At 38.9% G+C, this 16,921-nt stretch overlaps 1 protein-coding gene across 2 annotated transcripts in view; it reads left to right on the forward strand.

The window, feature by feature from the left end:
- The window catches only part of rtel1 (regulator of telomere elongation helicase 1), a 56,994-nt gene that overhangs the window by 20,207 nt on the left and 19,866 nt on the right, over positions 1-16,921 (forward strand). For both annotated transcript variants that reach the window (XM_029124316.2, XM_010875776.4), the window contains exons 20-23: positions 11,262-11,339; positions 11,523-11,600; positions 11,821-11,967; positions 12,428-12,543. In XM_029124316.2, the coding sequence (XP_028980149.1) occupies positions 11,262-11,339; positions 11,523-11,600; positions 11,821-11,967; positions 12,428-12,543 (419 nt within the window). The remainder of the gene's footprint in view (positions 1-11,261; positions 11,340-11,522; positions 11,601-11,820; positions 11,968-12,427; positions 12,544-16,921) is intronic.

The following is a 16,921-nucleotide window of genomic DNA, read 5'->3' on the forward strand; positions in this document are numbered from 1 at the left end:
AAATTGACCAGAGACTGAAGAGTTCATACAACGATTTGTACTATTACCTTCACAGAATAGTGCATACTGTCTCTAACCAGAATAGAAAGAGGAGTGGGAAGCTCCAGTGCACAACTGAGCAAGAGGACAAATACATTAGTGACTAGTTTGAGAAACTAGGTCCTCAACTGATAGCTTCTTTAAATAGTACCTGCAAAACGCCAGTCTCAATGTGAACTATGAAGAGGCGACTCCAAGATGCTTGCCATCTAGGCAAAGTTGCAAAAAAAGCCATATCTCTGTCTGGCCAATAAAAAGAAAATTCTTAAGATTGGCAAAAGAACACAGACACTGGACAGCGGAATATTTTTTTTTATTGACAGACATATCTAAGTTTGAGTTGTTCAGATCACAAAGAAAAACATTTGGAAGACGCAGACCAAATGGCTAGATGCTGGAGGAGTGCTTGATGCCATCTATCAAGCGTGGTGGATGCAATGTGATGGTCTGGTGGTGGTGAAGTGGGAGATTTCTACAGGGTAAAAGGGAACTTGAAGAAGGAAAGCAATCACTCCCTTTTGCAACGCCATGCCGTACCCTGCGGAACGTTCTTGATTGGAGTCAATTTCCTCCTACAACAGGACAATGACCAAAGCACTGCTGCAAATTATGCAAGAATTTTTTAGAGAAGAAGCAGTCAGCTGGTATTCTGTCTATAATGGAGTGGCCAGCACAGTCACCGGGTCTCAACCTTGTTAAGCAGTTGTGGGAGCGGCTTGAATGTATCCAACAGTGCCCATCAAGCCAATCCAACTTGTGGGAGGTGTTTCAGGAGGCATGGGGTGAAATCTTGTCAGATTCCCTGAACAAATTGACAACTACAGGCCTCAATGTTTTTGCCAATGGCCCCGCAGGTTTCAACCTTACTGGCCCCCAAATATTTTTAATTGCTCCTTCTTCCAAAAGTTGTAATTTAGCAGTATTACAACTTATTATCAAATACTTTTGTTACTGAACATGTTTAATCCTTTATGAAATGCATTCTGGATGTATAAAATAACAAATATTTTTATCATCACAAAACATTTGACATTTAAACATAACACTTACTCATTTATCCCCAGGGAAAAGGTGAATGGCTGGTTCGTCTTTGTTACTAGGTATGAGGTTGTTATATGTTGTGCCATCATCCAAAGGGCATCTGCATAAAAAATTTCCACCAGCACTCTCAAAGTCCCTGAAGACTGATTGTCAGCAACCTGCTTGGGTGTCATGCAGAAGACCAGGTGCTGTTTGCTATTTGCATGGTTGCGCAGGGACAATTTGCGAAAGTTGTCTGTGCCTTTGTAAAAAGATCCACATTTGTCCGCTCTAGCTGGGAACTTGCGACAGACGACAAAGTGCATCTGAGTTCCATTGAAGTCGAAACGGGTAAAACATTGTTTGCCCTGAGGTAAATATTTTCGCTTTCATTTGAATTTGTAGTTATCCTTCATTGCCTTCTTCACTTCAGTGGCATGAGCAAGTTTTTAAATGTTTTATTGAAAAACAGTACCAGACAGCCACGTGTCACATCACCACTCAACTCTTGACTGGCCAACACAGAGCACAAAGAGCTGCAGGGTAGTTATTTGCCAGAATATAAAACAACTAGTGGAGGTCAAGTTTATAATGTGATTATATATTTTTATATATATAATTTTTTTTGCAATGACTTACTAGTTTTATCTCATCTCTACGGTACATAAGATCATTAAATGATTCAGAGGATCCAGAGATATCTGATGGCCATCAGACTGCACTGCATTAAAACCAGACACAATTCTGTAGTGAAATCACTGCATGGGCTCAGGAATACTCCCGAAAACCCAGGACTTGTGGACAGAGGACGTCGCTGCATCCACAAATGCAAGTTAAAACTCTACCATGCAAAGAAGAAACCATTTATAAAAAAAAGATTGAGAAATGCTGCCGCCGCCTTTGGCCCTGAGCTCATTTAAGATGGACTTAGGCGAAGTCGAAAACTGTCCTGTGGTTCTTTTTAGGAATCACGGTCGTCGCCTCCTCCAGACTGAAGAGGAGAGTGATCATCCGGTTTCTCATCAGCGCAGAGTTCAAATGCAGCATCCGTGATGGCATGGGTGACTTGCACATCTGTGAAGGCACCATTAATGCTGAACAATACAGGTTTTGGAGCAACATATGCTGCCATCCAGACCATGTCTCTTTCAGGAAAGGCCTTGCTTATTTCAGCAAGACAATGTCAAACCACATTCTGCTCATATTACAACAGCATGGCTCTGTAGTGCTAAACTGGTCTGTCTGCAGACCTGTCACGCTTTGAATACATTTATCAACAAAGGAGAACTGTTGAGCAGCTGTAGTCTTATGCAAGATTGGTATAGGATTGAAAGTGGAAACTATAGCAGTGGGTCTCCTCAGTTTCCAAATGCTTACAGACTATTGTTGGAAGAAGAGGTGATACAACAGAATGGTAAACATGCCAATGTCCAAAAATAAATAAAAAAATGTTCGGTTTGAACAGTTATGTTGTCTTTGTATTATTTTCAATTAAATATAGGGATAAATAATTTGCCCATCATTACATTCTATTTTACTTTGGATTTTACACAGCGTCACACCTTTTTTGCAAACAGGGTTGTACGTTTTTATGGAAAACAAGGACATTTCTAAGTGACCCCAAACTTTTCAACGGTAGTGTGTCTGATGAAGATCACTGACCCAGAATCAGTTTACAATTGTTAACATGTGTACTGAACAAGAGCCACAGTGTCTAACATAACCCTGATTGCTAGAGATGCATGTGGCACACTAGTGGTGTAGTAAAATTTCTCTTCACAGGAAATAGTTTGATTTCTGGTCCTAAGTTTCCCATGACAGTATATGCTGAGAGTCCTCTTTTCTACTAACTGCCTCCAACCCTTAGACTTTGTAGAAAGTTGCGTGTCCAAACGTAGAAAAACATCAATACCTCCACTTTAGGGGAATGGCAATTCTTACTAAGTATAGAAGCATTCTAAGATAATCATAAAGTACACTGTGTGTACAATAATTAGGCAAATCGTATTCCTCAAGATTTATTTTATTGTTGAACAAACACAATGCTCTCAGTCAATCCAAAATATAATTGAACCTCAACCAGCCTAAGGCACACCTGTGCAATAATCATGCTGTCTAATCAGCATCTTGATATGCCACACCTGTGAGGTGGATGGATTATCTCGGCAAAGGAGAAGTGCTCACTAACACAGATTTAGACAGATTTGTGAACAATATTTGCGAGAAATAGGCCTTCTGTGTTTTGTTCATGATAAATGGGGGCAAAAACAAAAGTGTTGCGTTTATGATTTTGTTCAGTGTAGATTAAAAGCACATTAAATAGCCTAATATTGTGTGACCTATATGATATGTTGCAAAGAAAACAGCGAGCCTACGCACGCTCTTACAGTAAGACATTACTGATTGTTTGGTGGCGTGACTAAGCAGTGGGACAACATATACAGTATCTCACAAAAGTGAGTACACCCATCACATTTTTGTAAATATTTGATTATATCTTTTCATATGACAACACTGAAGAAATTACACTTTGCTACAATGTAAAGTAGTGAGTGTACAGCTTGTATAGCAGTGTAAAGTTGCTGTCCCCTCAAAATAACTCAACACACAGCCATTAATGTCTAAACCACTGGCAACAAAAGTGAGTACTTCCTTAAGTGAAGACCCACTTTACTTGTTGAGCTTAGCTTTTTTGTTAACTTTGCAACTGTATTGAAAATATATTTTTTGTTTTTGTTCACCTCAATCAGGTTGGAGAAATAAGCTGATCGAGCAGACGTGAGTGATTTTCGGTATTGCAGTGTACTGTCTATCCAGGCTAGTCTGAATACTTCCAACTTGGTGGAGCGCCACTTTTGCTCCAATTTTCTGGAGGCTTAAGCGCTATAGTGTTGTCTGTATACCAGGGAGCAAGTTTCTTGTTATATATTTCTTTAGTTTTTAGTGGTGCGACCGTGTCTACAGGTGCTGGTCATATAATTAGAATATCATCAAAATGTTGATTTATTTCAGTAATTCCATTCAAAAAGTGAAACTTGTATAATGTATACATTCATTCCACACAGACTGATATATTTCGAGTGTTTATTTCTTTTAATTTTTATGATTATAACTGACAACTAATGAAAACCCCAAATTCAGTATCTCAGAAAATTTTAATATTGTGAATAGGTTCAGTATTGAAGACACCTGGTGCCACACTCTAATCAGCTAATTAACTCAAAGCGCCTGCAAAGGCCTTTAAATGGTCTCAGTCTAGTTCTGTAGGCTACACAATCATGGGGAAGACCGCTGACTTGACAGCTGTCCAAAAGACGACCATTGACACCTTGCACAAGGAGGGCAAGACAGAAAAGGTCATTGCTAAAGAGGCTGGCTGTTCACAGAGCTCTGTGTCCAAGCACATTAATAGATAGGCGAAGGAAAGTAAAGATGTGGTAGAATAAAGTGTACAAACAATAGGGATAACCGCACCCTGGAGAGGATTGTGAAACAAAACCCATTCAAAAATGTGGGGGAGATTCACAAAGAGTGGACTGCAGCTGGAGTCAGTGCTTCAAGAACCACCACGCACAGACGTATGCAAGACATGGGTTTCAGCTGTCGCATTCCTTGTGTCAAGCCACTCTTGAACAAGACACACTGTCAGAAGCTTCTCGCCTGGGCTAAAGACAAAAAGAACTTAGCAGCAGTCCAGTCATGTTCTCTGATGAAAGTACATTTTGCATTTCCTTTCATCAGAGAGTCTGGAGGAAGAGAGGAGAGGCACAGAATCCACATTGCTTGAAGTCCAGTGTAAGGTTTCCACAGTCAGTGATGGTTTGGGGTGCCATGTCATCTGCTGGTGTTGGTCCTCTGTGTTTTCTGAGGTCCAAAGTGAAACGCAGCCGTCTACCAGGAAGTTTTAGAGCGCTTCATGCTTCCTGCTGCTGACCAACTGTATCGAGACGCAGATTTCATTTTCCAACAGGGCTTGGCACCTGCACACAGTGCCAAAGCTACCAGTACCTGGTTTAAGGACCATGGTATCCCTGTTCTTAATTGGCCAGCAAACTCGCCTGACTTTAACCCTATAGAAAATCTATGAGGTATTGTGAAGAGGAAGATGCGATATGCCAGACCCAACAATGCAGAAGAGCTGAAGGCCACTATCAGAGCAACCTGGGCTCTCATAACACCTGAGCAGTGCCACAGACTGATCAACTCCATGCCACGCCGCATTGCTGCAGTAATTCAGGTGAAAGGAGCCCCACCTAAGTATTGAGTGCTGTACATGCTCATACTAATCAGTTGGCCAATATTTCAATTTTTTTTTTTATTGGTCTTAAGTAATATTCTAATTTTCAGAGATACTGAATTTGGGATTTTCATTAGTTGTCAATCAATCAAATTTATTTTATAAAGTCCTTTTTACAACAACAGTTGTCACAAAGTGCTTTACAGAGACCCTGTAAAATTGATGATTATAGTTGTCAGTTATAATCATCACAATTAAAAGAAATAAACATTTGACATACTGCGGGGCAAAAAAGTATTTAGTCAGCCACCAATTGTGCAAGTTCTCCCACTTAAAAAGATGAGAGAGGCTTGTAATTTTCACCATAGGTACACTTCAACTATGAGAGACAAAATTAGAGAAAAAAATCCAGAATATCACATTGTAGGATTTTTATGAATTTATTGGTAAATTCCTCGGTAGAATAAGTATTTGGTCACCTACAAACAAGCAAGATTTCTGGCTCTCACAGACCTGTAACTTTTTCTTTAAGAGGCTCCTCTGTAATCCACTTGTTACCTGTATTAATGACACCTGTTTGAACTTGTTATCAGTATAAAAGACACCTGTCCACAACCTCAAACAGACAAACAGGATCATTGGACCTTTCCATATGAATATTGAAATCGCCAGATATGTGAATACTACCTGCCATGACTACATGTTTAGACAAGAATTCTGGAAACTCATTGAGGAACATTGTGTATGGCCCGGGGGGCCTATAAATAGTAGATATGTAAATTGATTTATCGGCCTGGTTAACTTTCATGAGTAAAACTTCAAAAGGATGAAAATCAGTGATGTGTTTGAGAGTAAATTTACTGTCATAAATATTGTGAGGGATTTTTCTGTAAACTGCATATATTATCACATGTTTTATGAATATATCTATATGCATGCATAATCACTCACTTTATGAAATATATTGATATGCAATCCAGACACAGACAATGACTCCAACCATACACACAGGGTCAATGAGCTCTCAGGGAGTGTATGATCATCATGATGTGTGTGCATCCTGTCCTTAGAGCCATCATGAGTGGGCTCCTCAATAGAGCATCATCCTGTGTTCAGACATTTATGACCCTGAAATGTATGGCCTTTTTGAGTTCATTGGAAAAGTGACGCAAGTATGAACCATGAGGTTGCTTTTTTGAGTTCATTGGAAGTATGACCCAAATATGAACCATGAGGTTGTCATGAGTTAGTAGTTTTAATTAAGGATGCTCAGGAAGAGACACAGAACAAAGAGGAGAGCCCCGCCCCAGGGGGCTCCCAAAAAAGGATGGTCAGGTGGCGTGATGTGTAAAAGTTTGTATAAAAAGTCCTGGACTTAGAATTTGGGTGTATCTGCAGAAGGGCTTTGATGTCTGTCATTGTTTTATGATTTTCATTAAAGTATTCGATTCACAAGTTCCTGAGTTGAAGTACTTTTGTTTTAGTTGTTGTGGACTTGATTTTCCATGACAATATTAGCAATGCCCCCTCCTTTTCGGGATGCACGAGGGATATGATCATTAGTATAACCTCATTTAAGGCAATCAATTAATCAGGCTTTAGCCATGTTTTACATATACCAATAACATCTAGTTTATGATCAGAGATTAATTAATTTACTGCAAATGCCTTTGGAGCAAGGGATCTAACATTTAGGAGTCCCATTTTGAGATGCGAGGTGATACAGTAATTTGTATTTTTATTTGTGACCGAGGTGGAGGAAGGCTTTATCTTAATAAGGTTGTTTTTGTTAGCACTACCTTTAACTTTACTCAGCCTGGGACGATTCACAGTGGCAATAGGTAAAGCTGTACTAACTACTCTGGCTATGCTATTGACAGACTCCACTATGCTAGCAGGCTGGCTAACAGCCTGCAGCCTGACCTGCACCCTATCTCATGGTGAGGCTATAGGAGTGAGACTCCTGTCAATGTTCCTAGATAAAAGAAGAGCACCACTCCAGCTAGGATGGAGTCGGTCACTTCTCAGCAGATCAGGCCTGGCCCTATTTCTGGGAGAGTCCCACAAAGAGAGCCATTTATCTACAAACTCTACCTCCTGCGATGGGCAGAACTTTGTTTTCAGCCAGCGATTGAGTTGCACAAGTCTGCTGTAGAGCCTCACTACCCCTAGCTGGGAGGAGGCCAGAGACAATTACTCGATGCCGATATATCTTTCTAGCTAGTTTACACGCTGACGCTATGTTCTGCTTCGTAACCTCTGACTGTTTCATCCTAACGTCATTGGTGCCAATGTGAATAACAATATCTCTGTACTCTCTATACTAGCCAGTTTTAGACTTCGCTAGCACCAGCCCCAGATTTGCGGCTAGGTCGGTGGCCACAGCCCAGTCCTAGCCTAAGCACAGTTCGCAGAGATTGCAAAGACTCCATTTTGCTGACTAATTTAAATAAAAAACATTTCTTGGAACAGAGAAAGATGAATCATAGCCTTGCAAATGCATGTAGTAACATGTTTATCATGTACACTATTCAAGTGACACTGTTCAATGACAATACATTTGTATCATCTAACTATCATGTACACTATACTGTATGTACACTATAATCAACGTTATAGTCTATTGAATAGTAAATTATTGTTGCCATCTGTGCCGCATTGACTTACACAATGAGCTAATCTGCTTTTAGAAAGAAAATCACATTAACCTTACGTAATATAGCCTATTAACCATTTTCAAAGATTTGATCAATCGATGTAGATCAGTAGCCTACATTTGTCTACCGGTAGCCTATCATCCAAGCTGACGCAAAATGTGGGGTATAGATCCAACTCGATTGATAAAACCAGCCGGGCAGCACAGTCTTCATATTTGAGACTTCTAATTTTAACAGCGTTATGGTTCCTTTTTTAGTAACAAGCCTTACTGTAAGGTGTAGGCTATACTGATGAACATAATATAGCTATAGTTTAGAAGTTTATGATCTACAAATTTTGACGGCCAATATGGCTTTACAAGTCCAGAAATTCGGCCATATCCCACCGGACATTTTTTAAATAGCCCAATAATAGACAACATTTAATCAGCAATAAAACACAAACGCTATGATCCAGCAAATGAGTTTTTATTTAAATTGGTCTGGAGAATGAACTCTTCACAATATTTGCGGGGTAAGCAATATTATAACCTATAACTGCCTGATTACAATTATTTGAGCCAGATCGCAATTCTTTTTTATAGAAAATGATCTTCTTGCACAATATTTGTATTCCAAAATCATGTTAACAATTTGAATAAGGGATTTTAGGTCAATGTTAGAAACATCTCAACAAATACTACGCAAATTACCTCAGTTTTCAGCCCATGCCGGCAGAAGCGTGTTTGACATAATCTGTGGGAATTTATGCTCAGATAATTTACTGAAACTCGTTTGGTTCTTAATTTCAGTATGCTTAATTATTATATGTTTAGAATTATTTTGCAATGTACCTTAATGTAGTCTAACTTCGCAACATTATTATTCAACAAAAACATTTCAGTTGCTAATATTTTTTGCATCAACTCTGATCGACAAAAGAAAAAGACCCAAACGTTTAAAATATTTTGGCAAATATTGTATGTCGAACATAGTCATTTCCAACCATATTTCCTAATTAGATAATGCCCATTAAAATATATGGATATAAATATATGTTGTCCCGTTGCATATTAAACATTGAAACACATTTTCATGGCAGCATAGGTCATAACAATATTAGGTTATTCAATATGCTTTTAATCAATGTAGTTATTTATTTGGCATAGATTTCAACAGACATTTTGGCTGTTGATATTTTCATCTTCTGGACAACTGCACGTGATACCACCGTCATTTGCCGGCTAATGTAAACCCTGACACACGCATTCACTAATCAATATTACCAATACGTTGGTGGTATTTAAGCCATTTCTTTGCGCCACCTAGTTACAGAGTAGGAGACTTACAGCTTTAAAAAATAAAATACAAATAGCGAATAGCATCTGTCAGAAATCTGGGCAAAATAGCTTTAAATTCGCTTTTCCAGTGGTTATGTTTACATTAAAAAATAATTGTCAAATGTACCCCTTTTCGGTGCTTCTAGTATAGGGACCTGACCCTACAGTCGCTGGACAGTAGTGCTGACTACAAACATATGGAAAATTACGAAAAAATACATGCATAGACTCCACAAACTGAAGCTCCAATTGTTATACATATTGGCTCCGTTAAAATAACCAACCTATTTGATTTGGTAATATTTGACCAAGGTCCAAACATTTTTTTTTATAGAGAGGTGAAATTATGCAGAAGGCATATTCTATAGACAACAGTGTACTTGAGCTCAGTTCATATAAGCGCGGCAGTATGTTCATTTTGAATAGCAGACGGTTGTTAGGTTGTGAATTAATGCATTAGCTGCTATTGGTCAAAACTAGTGAGCAACACTTTCTCTTTATACAATGCAAGAAGTTCAACTTAAGCACTTAAACAAGACTACAATTTGTATTTGTTGTAATGTTGCCTGGATTGAATATTTATTGAACAATCCTGTTTTGTATTACATACAATGTTTTATAATTTGAGCAAAATGTCATGGCACACTTGATGAGTCCTCACCTTTTGCCAATATGCTACTAGTCAGCTGATTGCTCACTGTTCTGACTTAATGCTTTGGAGTTCAAAGGTTGTCTTGCTTTATGGTATCAAATAACTATTAATGAACAATAATAGGCCCATCACTGGTCGGAATCAAAGAACGATGGCCTGTAACAACCATTACATGGCCTTTTAATGCTGCTGCATAATGAATTTGGCCTAATTAGTCATACTAATTATTCTCTTGTTTGAATGACTTTTTTTACTAAGTCATTCGAACGGGATACTTAGTCATTCAAACGAAATAAACATAGTCTCTTGGCCCAAATTGTTTTTTTACTACTTGGGCTTCAGGGCTTCTGTAGAAAGCTTTACTGTATTCCTAGTATTACACTCCATTTGATGATCCTTGTCTTGCTGAAAGGTGAACTCCTCTCCCAGGGTCAGGTTTAAAACCGACTGAAACCTGTGGTTTCCATAGAATTTACCTGTGTTTATTTTTCTTTGTAATATATGATTATTTTTGGCTGTAGGGCATACCCATTCAACATACTTGGAAATCAGGACGCTGTTCCTAAGTAATGTGTACTTCTAAAACACTTAAGGGTGCTGTCTCTGACTAATTCTTCTTTTATCTCTCAGAACAAATCTTTTCCACCCTAACTACGAGTCAAGTTTTAAGATGGGTCAGTCTGCTATCCTCTGTCTCAGAGGCTGTTCACACTGCCTACACTGGCTCTCTTTTCTGATAGCAAATGTACATTTTAAATGTACTTTTTTATTTTGATATGGGGTCTGACCAGACTAAAGTTTTAGGAATGATTATTAAAATGTATTCTGGATAACCATGTCTGCTTTTGGATAAATGTGGTACAGGGCAGTGTTTAAATAAATGAATACAATCATTATTAAAAGCAGTAATGCTTTATATTGTTGCTGTCAGATAACATTGACCACTATATGAACGAATTGTTTGCTTTGTTGCACCAAGAGAAGAAACATTTAATATAAAGAGTAACTCTTCATTATTACTAACTTCATTATTTCTGAATTGTGTTTTAAATTCAAATGTATAACCTTCCTTCCCCCAACAGACCCTTATCTGGTTGGAATTTCATGACAATTGCCAACTTCACTATGGTTTATTGTGTTACAGTAGTTTACAAAATAACCACCCCTTACAGAATGTCTTGAAGCCAACTCTAAAGTTCTGTTGTTACTAGCACACGGGATGAAGTTTGCTCCAACCAATATTTCAAGTATGCAAGGGAATTGTCCTGCTTTATCTGAGTAAACCTGTGATGGAACCTCTGGTCTTATCTAATGTAGGAACATCCTCTACCCTTTAGGCAAATGGGCATGCCGACCGCATTGAGAATATCAAGCCCATGTTTGTGGAGCCAAGAGGAAAAGGGACATTCACTGAGGTCAGTGTGGCCAGTGGTCACAAGCTAAATTCATCATGAACGCTGAGCCTCTTAGCAATTGCGTAAAAGATTAGTATAAAACAATGGTCATCTTGGAACAAAGGTAGTCTCAGTATGTTAAATGTTATGTACAGTACTATTACTACAGAGATGTACTGGCAACACTAACTTCCTTTTGTCTAGATTATCCATGGCTATTATGACAAAGTCAATGACTCGAAATCTAAAGGGGGCAGCTTCTTTGCAGTCTGTCGAGGAAAGGTAAGGATTGTTAGTTGGTCATAGTCTGTCTTGTACCAGCCCTATCCAAAATACTTTTCTTGCCCAAATGGCTTTATAGCACTGGCTTAGTATGCCTATTTACTTACTCTAGAAAATAAATGATAAAACATTCTGTAATCTGTGCAACCTGTCTCTTCTGAGTCTTGAGGAAAGTGGTATGTTATGTGTTGCATGATTACTGTTCTTCTTCTCCTGCCAGGCCAGCGAGGGACTGGATTTTGCAGACACCTACGGCCGTGGCGTTATCATCACAGGCCTCCCGTTTCCTCCCCGCATGGACCCCCGAGTCATTCTGAAGATGCAGTATCTGGATGAGATGTCCCGGAAAAAGACCCCTGGGGTGCAGGTGATGAGGAAGCCTTCAGGCATAGCCTATGTTTGCGCTGATGCCTTTCATGTACTTTCCCAAAATAAGATTAACTCCTGACTACCCAACCCTGTTCCTGGAGAACTAGGTCATTTCTGTATCTAAACCTAATTTAGATACAGAATGTTTAGCTGGATAAAAAGCTAAATCAAGTTAGTCATAATTCAGCCTGCCTTCCAGAACTACTTTTTCCAATCCTGGCTATATTACGACCCTTTGGAGCTTGGTTCTCATTTTCAACGAGATTGGATCCAATTACCTCCATTAGATTGCAAATGTATCTCTTTGATCAGCCCAGAGACAGAACATGTGGATTAAGCAACATTTTTTTTATCCACAAGTTCATCTGAGTCTGGGGAAGTAGATTCCAAAACTCCAAACATTCCTTTTTGTATGTGTTTCTCTGCCTGTCTTTCCATTTGTGTTTCTCTGTCTGTAGTACCTGTCGGGGCAGAACTGGTACAAACAACAGGCGTCAAGGGCTGTGAATCAGGCCATCGGCAGAGTCATTCGCCACCGAGAGGACTACGGGGCTATCTTCTTGTGTGATCACAGGTCAGTGATTGTAATTTCAAGACACCATCAGTGGTGTTTTCAGGATTCTAGCTGACAATTGACTTCATTTTCACGTAACAAAGAAAAGTATCCAGAACAACTCCGTTAGTGCATTGACCTGAAGATGGCTATGTCGGATAGCCACGCAACCCAGTTATAGTAAGTACGCTTCACTCAACCCAATAGCTATCAACAAAGTCAGTGGTAAGAGGAAGATAAAAACAAATAACAAGATTTGCCAGCATTTCTTTATGAAAGCAGCTGTGGGGGACGATGGGAGGGACTTGGGAGGTATGTGGTGTTATTTTAGCTACTCCTTAGAAAGATTTCGTATGGTTTTCGAGAAGCTGGTTTAACCAAACTCCCTGTCTGTAGGAGTGGGATTAAATATGGAATTCCTGGGCATTTGTAGATAAATGTTAGGTGTTTGAAACACAGACAGGTAGCCGTGCCAACCAGTGGAAACATTGTGACGCTGCATGACTATCAGGGTAGTGGCTGAGTAGGTACTGCTGGAGGAGGAGAGGGACAAAGAGACAAAGTATTCATTGACCAGGAGGAGAGGGACAAGGAGACCACATAATCATAGACCTGGAGGCGGTTGAAGTAAGATTAGTTGACAGACAACATAGACAAGGTCAAGGGCTCATCCTCCCTTGGAAGCTGGAGAGTATTTGGAAAGAGTGATGTGAAATGATGAAAGGAGTGTGGGTTACTGATTCAGTCAGGTGGTCACAGTGATAGGGTTGTACAGACAAATCCAAGCGGGACGGCGTAAAAGAATGGGACCAGAGACTTGCATGTTTCCAGTGTATTTCAGCAAATAAAGGCGCGTTTTCTTTTCTTTGAACAACAAAATAGTGTTGTTGGTACAGGATACAAAAGTTCAAACAAATGCAAATAAAGAAACATTGTCTGTGTAAGACCATGGCTGTAAATCAACACAAACCCTTAGGCCTGTACCTTAAACCATGAAGGGGGACGCATGGCTTAAACTGACAGCACTCTGTTTCCCTGGCACTATTCAAAACAATGTTTTGTAAACCAAGAAGTAGACGTGACCTCACTGCTCCTTATCCCCATAACTGCTCCCAAAAACAAGCTCTGAACTGTCAGATTACTGCCCTGAGGGTGCTTCAATAGGCAAAAGGCAAGACAATGGTTAATTGACAACCGGTATCTCTGCCTACTCACTCAGTCTTATTTTCTATGAGTCTACAGGATCCCGTGTGCTATTGTCTGGAATGTACAAGTCTTCACTTGTCAGCATTAATGTGAAGTGTGACGTGGTTTTGGTGAATCATGTCTTAACAGAACAGATTTAAACTCTATGGGAAATCAACCAAACAATTTGAATCAACCATCCTTATATTATTACTTGAATCACGTGTACAGTGACTCACGAAAGGATTTACAGTGAGGGAAGAAAAGATTTGATCCTCTGCTGATATTGTATGTTTGCCCACTGACAAAGGAATGATCAGTCTATAATTTTAATGGTAGGTTTATTTGAATAGTGAGAGACAGAATAACAACAAAATCCAGACAAACGCATGTCAAAAATATTTTAGATTGATTTGCATTTTAATGAGTGAAAAAAGTATTTGATCCCCTCTCAATCAGAAGGATTTCTGGCTCCCAGGTGTCTTTTATACAGGTAACTTGCTGAGATTAGGAGCACACTCATAAAGGGAGTGCGCCTAATCTCAGTTTAACTGTATAAAAGACACCTGTTCACAGAAGCAATCAATCAATCAGATTCCAAACTCTCCACCATGGCCAAGACCAAAGAGCTGTCCAAGGATGTCAGGGACAATATTGTAGACCTACACAAGGCTGGAATGGGCTACAAGACCATCGCCAAGCAGCTTGGTGAGAAGGTGACAGCAGTTGGTGCCATTATTCGCAAATAGAAGAAACTCAAAAGAACTGTCAATCTCCCTTGGTCTGGGGCTCCATGCAAGATCTCACCTTGTGGAGTTGCAATGATCATGAGAACGGTGAGGAATCAACCCAGAACTACACGAGAGGATCTTTTCAATGATCTCAAGGCAGCTGGGACCATAGTCACCAAGAAATCAATTGGTAACACACTATGCCGTGAAGGACTGTTTGGAGGAGGAGGAATGCTGCCTATGACCCCAAGAACACCATCCCCACCATCAAACATAGAGGTGGAAAGATTATGCTTTGGGGGTGTTTTTCTGCTAAGGGGACAGGACAACTTCACTGCATCAAAGGGACGATGGACGTGGCCATGTACTGTCAAATCTGGGGTGAGAACCGCCTTCCCTCAGCCAGGGCATTGAAAATGGGTCGTGGATGGGTATTCCACCATGACAATGACCCAAAACACACGGCTAAGGCAACAAAGAAGACTCAAGAAGAAGCACATTAAGGTCCTGGAGTGGCCTAGCCAGTCTCCAGAACTTAATCCCATAGAAAATCTGTGGAGGGAGCTGAAGGTTTGAGTTGCCAAACGTCAGCCTCGAAGCCTTAGTGACTTGGAGAAGATCTGCAAAGAGGAGTGGGACAAAATCTCTCTTGATGTCTGCAAACCTGGTTAGTTACCTGTATAAAAGACACCTGGGAGCCAGAAATCTTTCTGATTGGGAGGGGATCAAATACTTATTTCACTCAAATTGACATGTGTTTGTCTGGATTTTGTTGTTGTTATTCTGTCTCTCACTGTTCAAATAAACATACCATTAAAATTATAGACTGATCATTTCTTTGTCAGTGGGCAAACAAAATCAGCAGGGAATCAAAAAAAATTTCCCTCACTGTACGCCCCTTGGTGTTTTCCACATGTTATTGTGTTAAACTGTGAAATCAAACCGGATCTACTTAGGAGTTACGGATGTCACGTTTATAATGTCAAAGTGAAAAATGTAATCTGAAAGTCTTGTTAAATTTGCAAATATATAACAATGCTATCAGTTATTTTCTGTATTTGTAATTAATTAATTAATTAATTATTATTATCAAATTTATTTTTCACTTTCACATTATGGATTTGTTTTTGTTGACCCTGCAAAATCTCCTAATTAAATCAATTTTGATTTCATGTTGTACCGCTATGAAATGTGGAAGTCCAAGCCGGGTGAATACTTTTGAGAGCCACAGTATTTCACTTTTTTTTAAAGTTTTTGTTCCTCATATTTGAAAATACAACAGATGTGAAAGGACAACATAATAATTCGAGCAGATAATGTAATAATATATTTATATCACTGTGTTTAAGATGTATTTATTAAGTGTCAAACGGCCATAACACTTATACTTACTGTTGCTTCTTTCAAATAGCTTCACAAAAACCTGACCAATCCTGACCCCTTAATCTTAGTCTTAGCTCCAAGAACCCCCCCCCCCCCTTCTTGAATAGATATTTCAATAAAAAATGTAATATGTATAACTTAACACATGGCTATTGCTGTTGTCCTCCATTTTCAGAGGTACAAAAATGTTTTAAATATAAAAAACATTTATATTCCCTCAAAGATGGAAAATAACAATATTCTCTCATTTTTTATCATGGAAACACTGGAGAGAGGTAACCTAGCGTCCCTATCTAGCAATACATAAAAAAAAGAGAGAATATTGTTATAACTAGGTAGCTAGTAATCAGATTGTTCTCTCTCATTCTCTTCATGGTAATTTTCTTTTGTTATAAACGGGGGGAAATCATCATGGTAGATTGCATGATCGTACATCCATCTGATGTTTGAAGGCTATTCGCAAAGGTGGATAATGTTTTTACATTACCTGATGCTGTCAGACATTTCTCTTTGTCTCTTCTGTTAGTTGCATGCAGTTTTACAATGTTTTGTCATTTATTTTGGGATCTATGACCATTTAAACCTATACGTTGTAGGTAGCAGAGAGGCCCTATCAGATGGACCAAAGATACAGGAAATTAATAGACAAAATCAATTATTCATTACAAACAACTATAGATATTTATGTTATGAAAAATACAGTGAAAATAACTTCATTTAAGAAAATAGGGCATCTCGGAGATTATAACCCTAATGCTATTTTACAGAATTGAAAACTAAAACTGTCTAAACTGTGTTTTCTCTAAAATAGGTTTAAAGTTGATTGTAGAACTGTAGAACCTATTATATACTATGTAAAGTGTGAATGACAGTTACAATCCTTGTTTTGCTGTCCGATAATCTTCTATTTACATCCCAATAGAGCCTCTTTGAGACCTCTAAATTCTAACCCTAACCCTATTTCACAAAATGAACTGAAACAATATCTTAACTGTATTGGATATTGATGTATGATTTAAAACATGCTATGACAAGTGTAAATGTCAACTACATAATTTTAATGTTTTCAGATAATAATCAAGAAGCAACAGTAAGGATAA

This window comes from Esox lucius, chromosome 12 (genome assembly GCF_011004845.1).
Source record: "Esox lucius isolate fEsoLuc1 chromosome 12, fEsoLuc1.pri, whole genome shotgun sequence".
In the NCBI taxonomy this organism is placed as follows: Eukaryota; Metazoa; Chordata; class Actinopteri; order Esociformes; family Esocidae; genus Esox; species Esox lucius.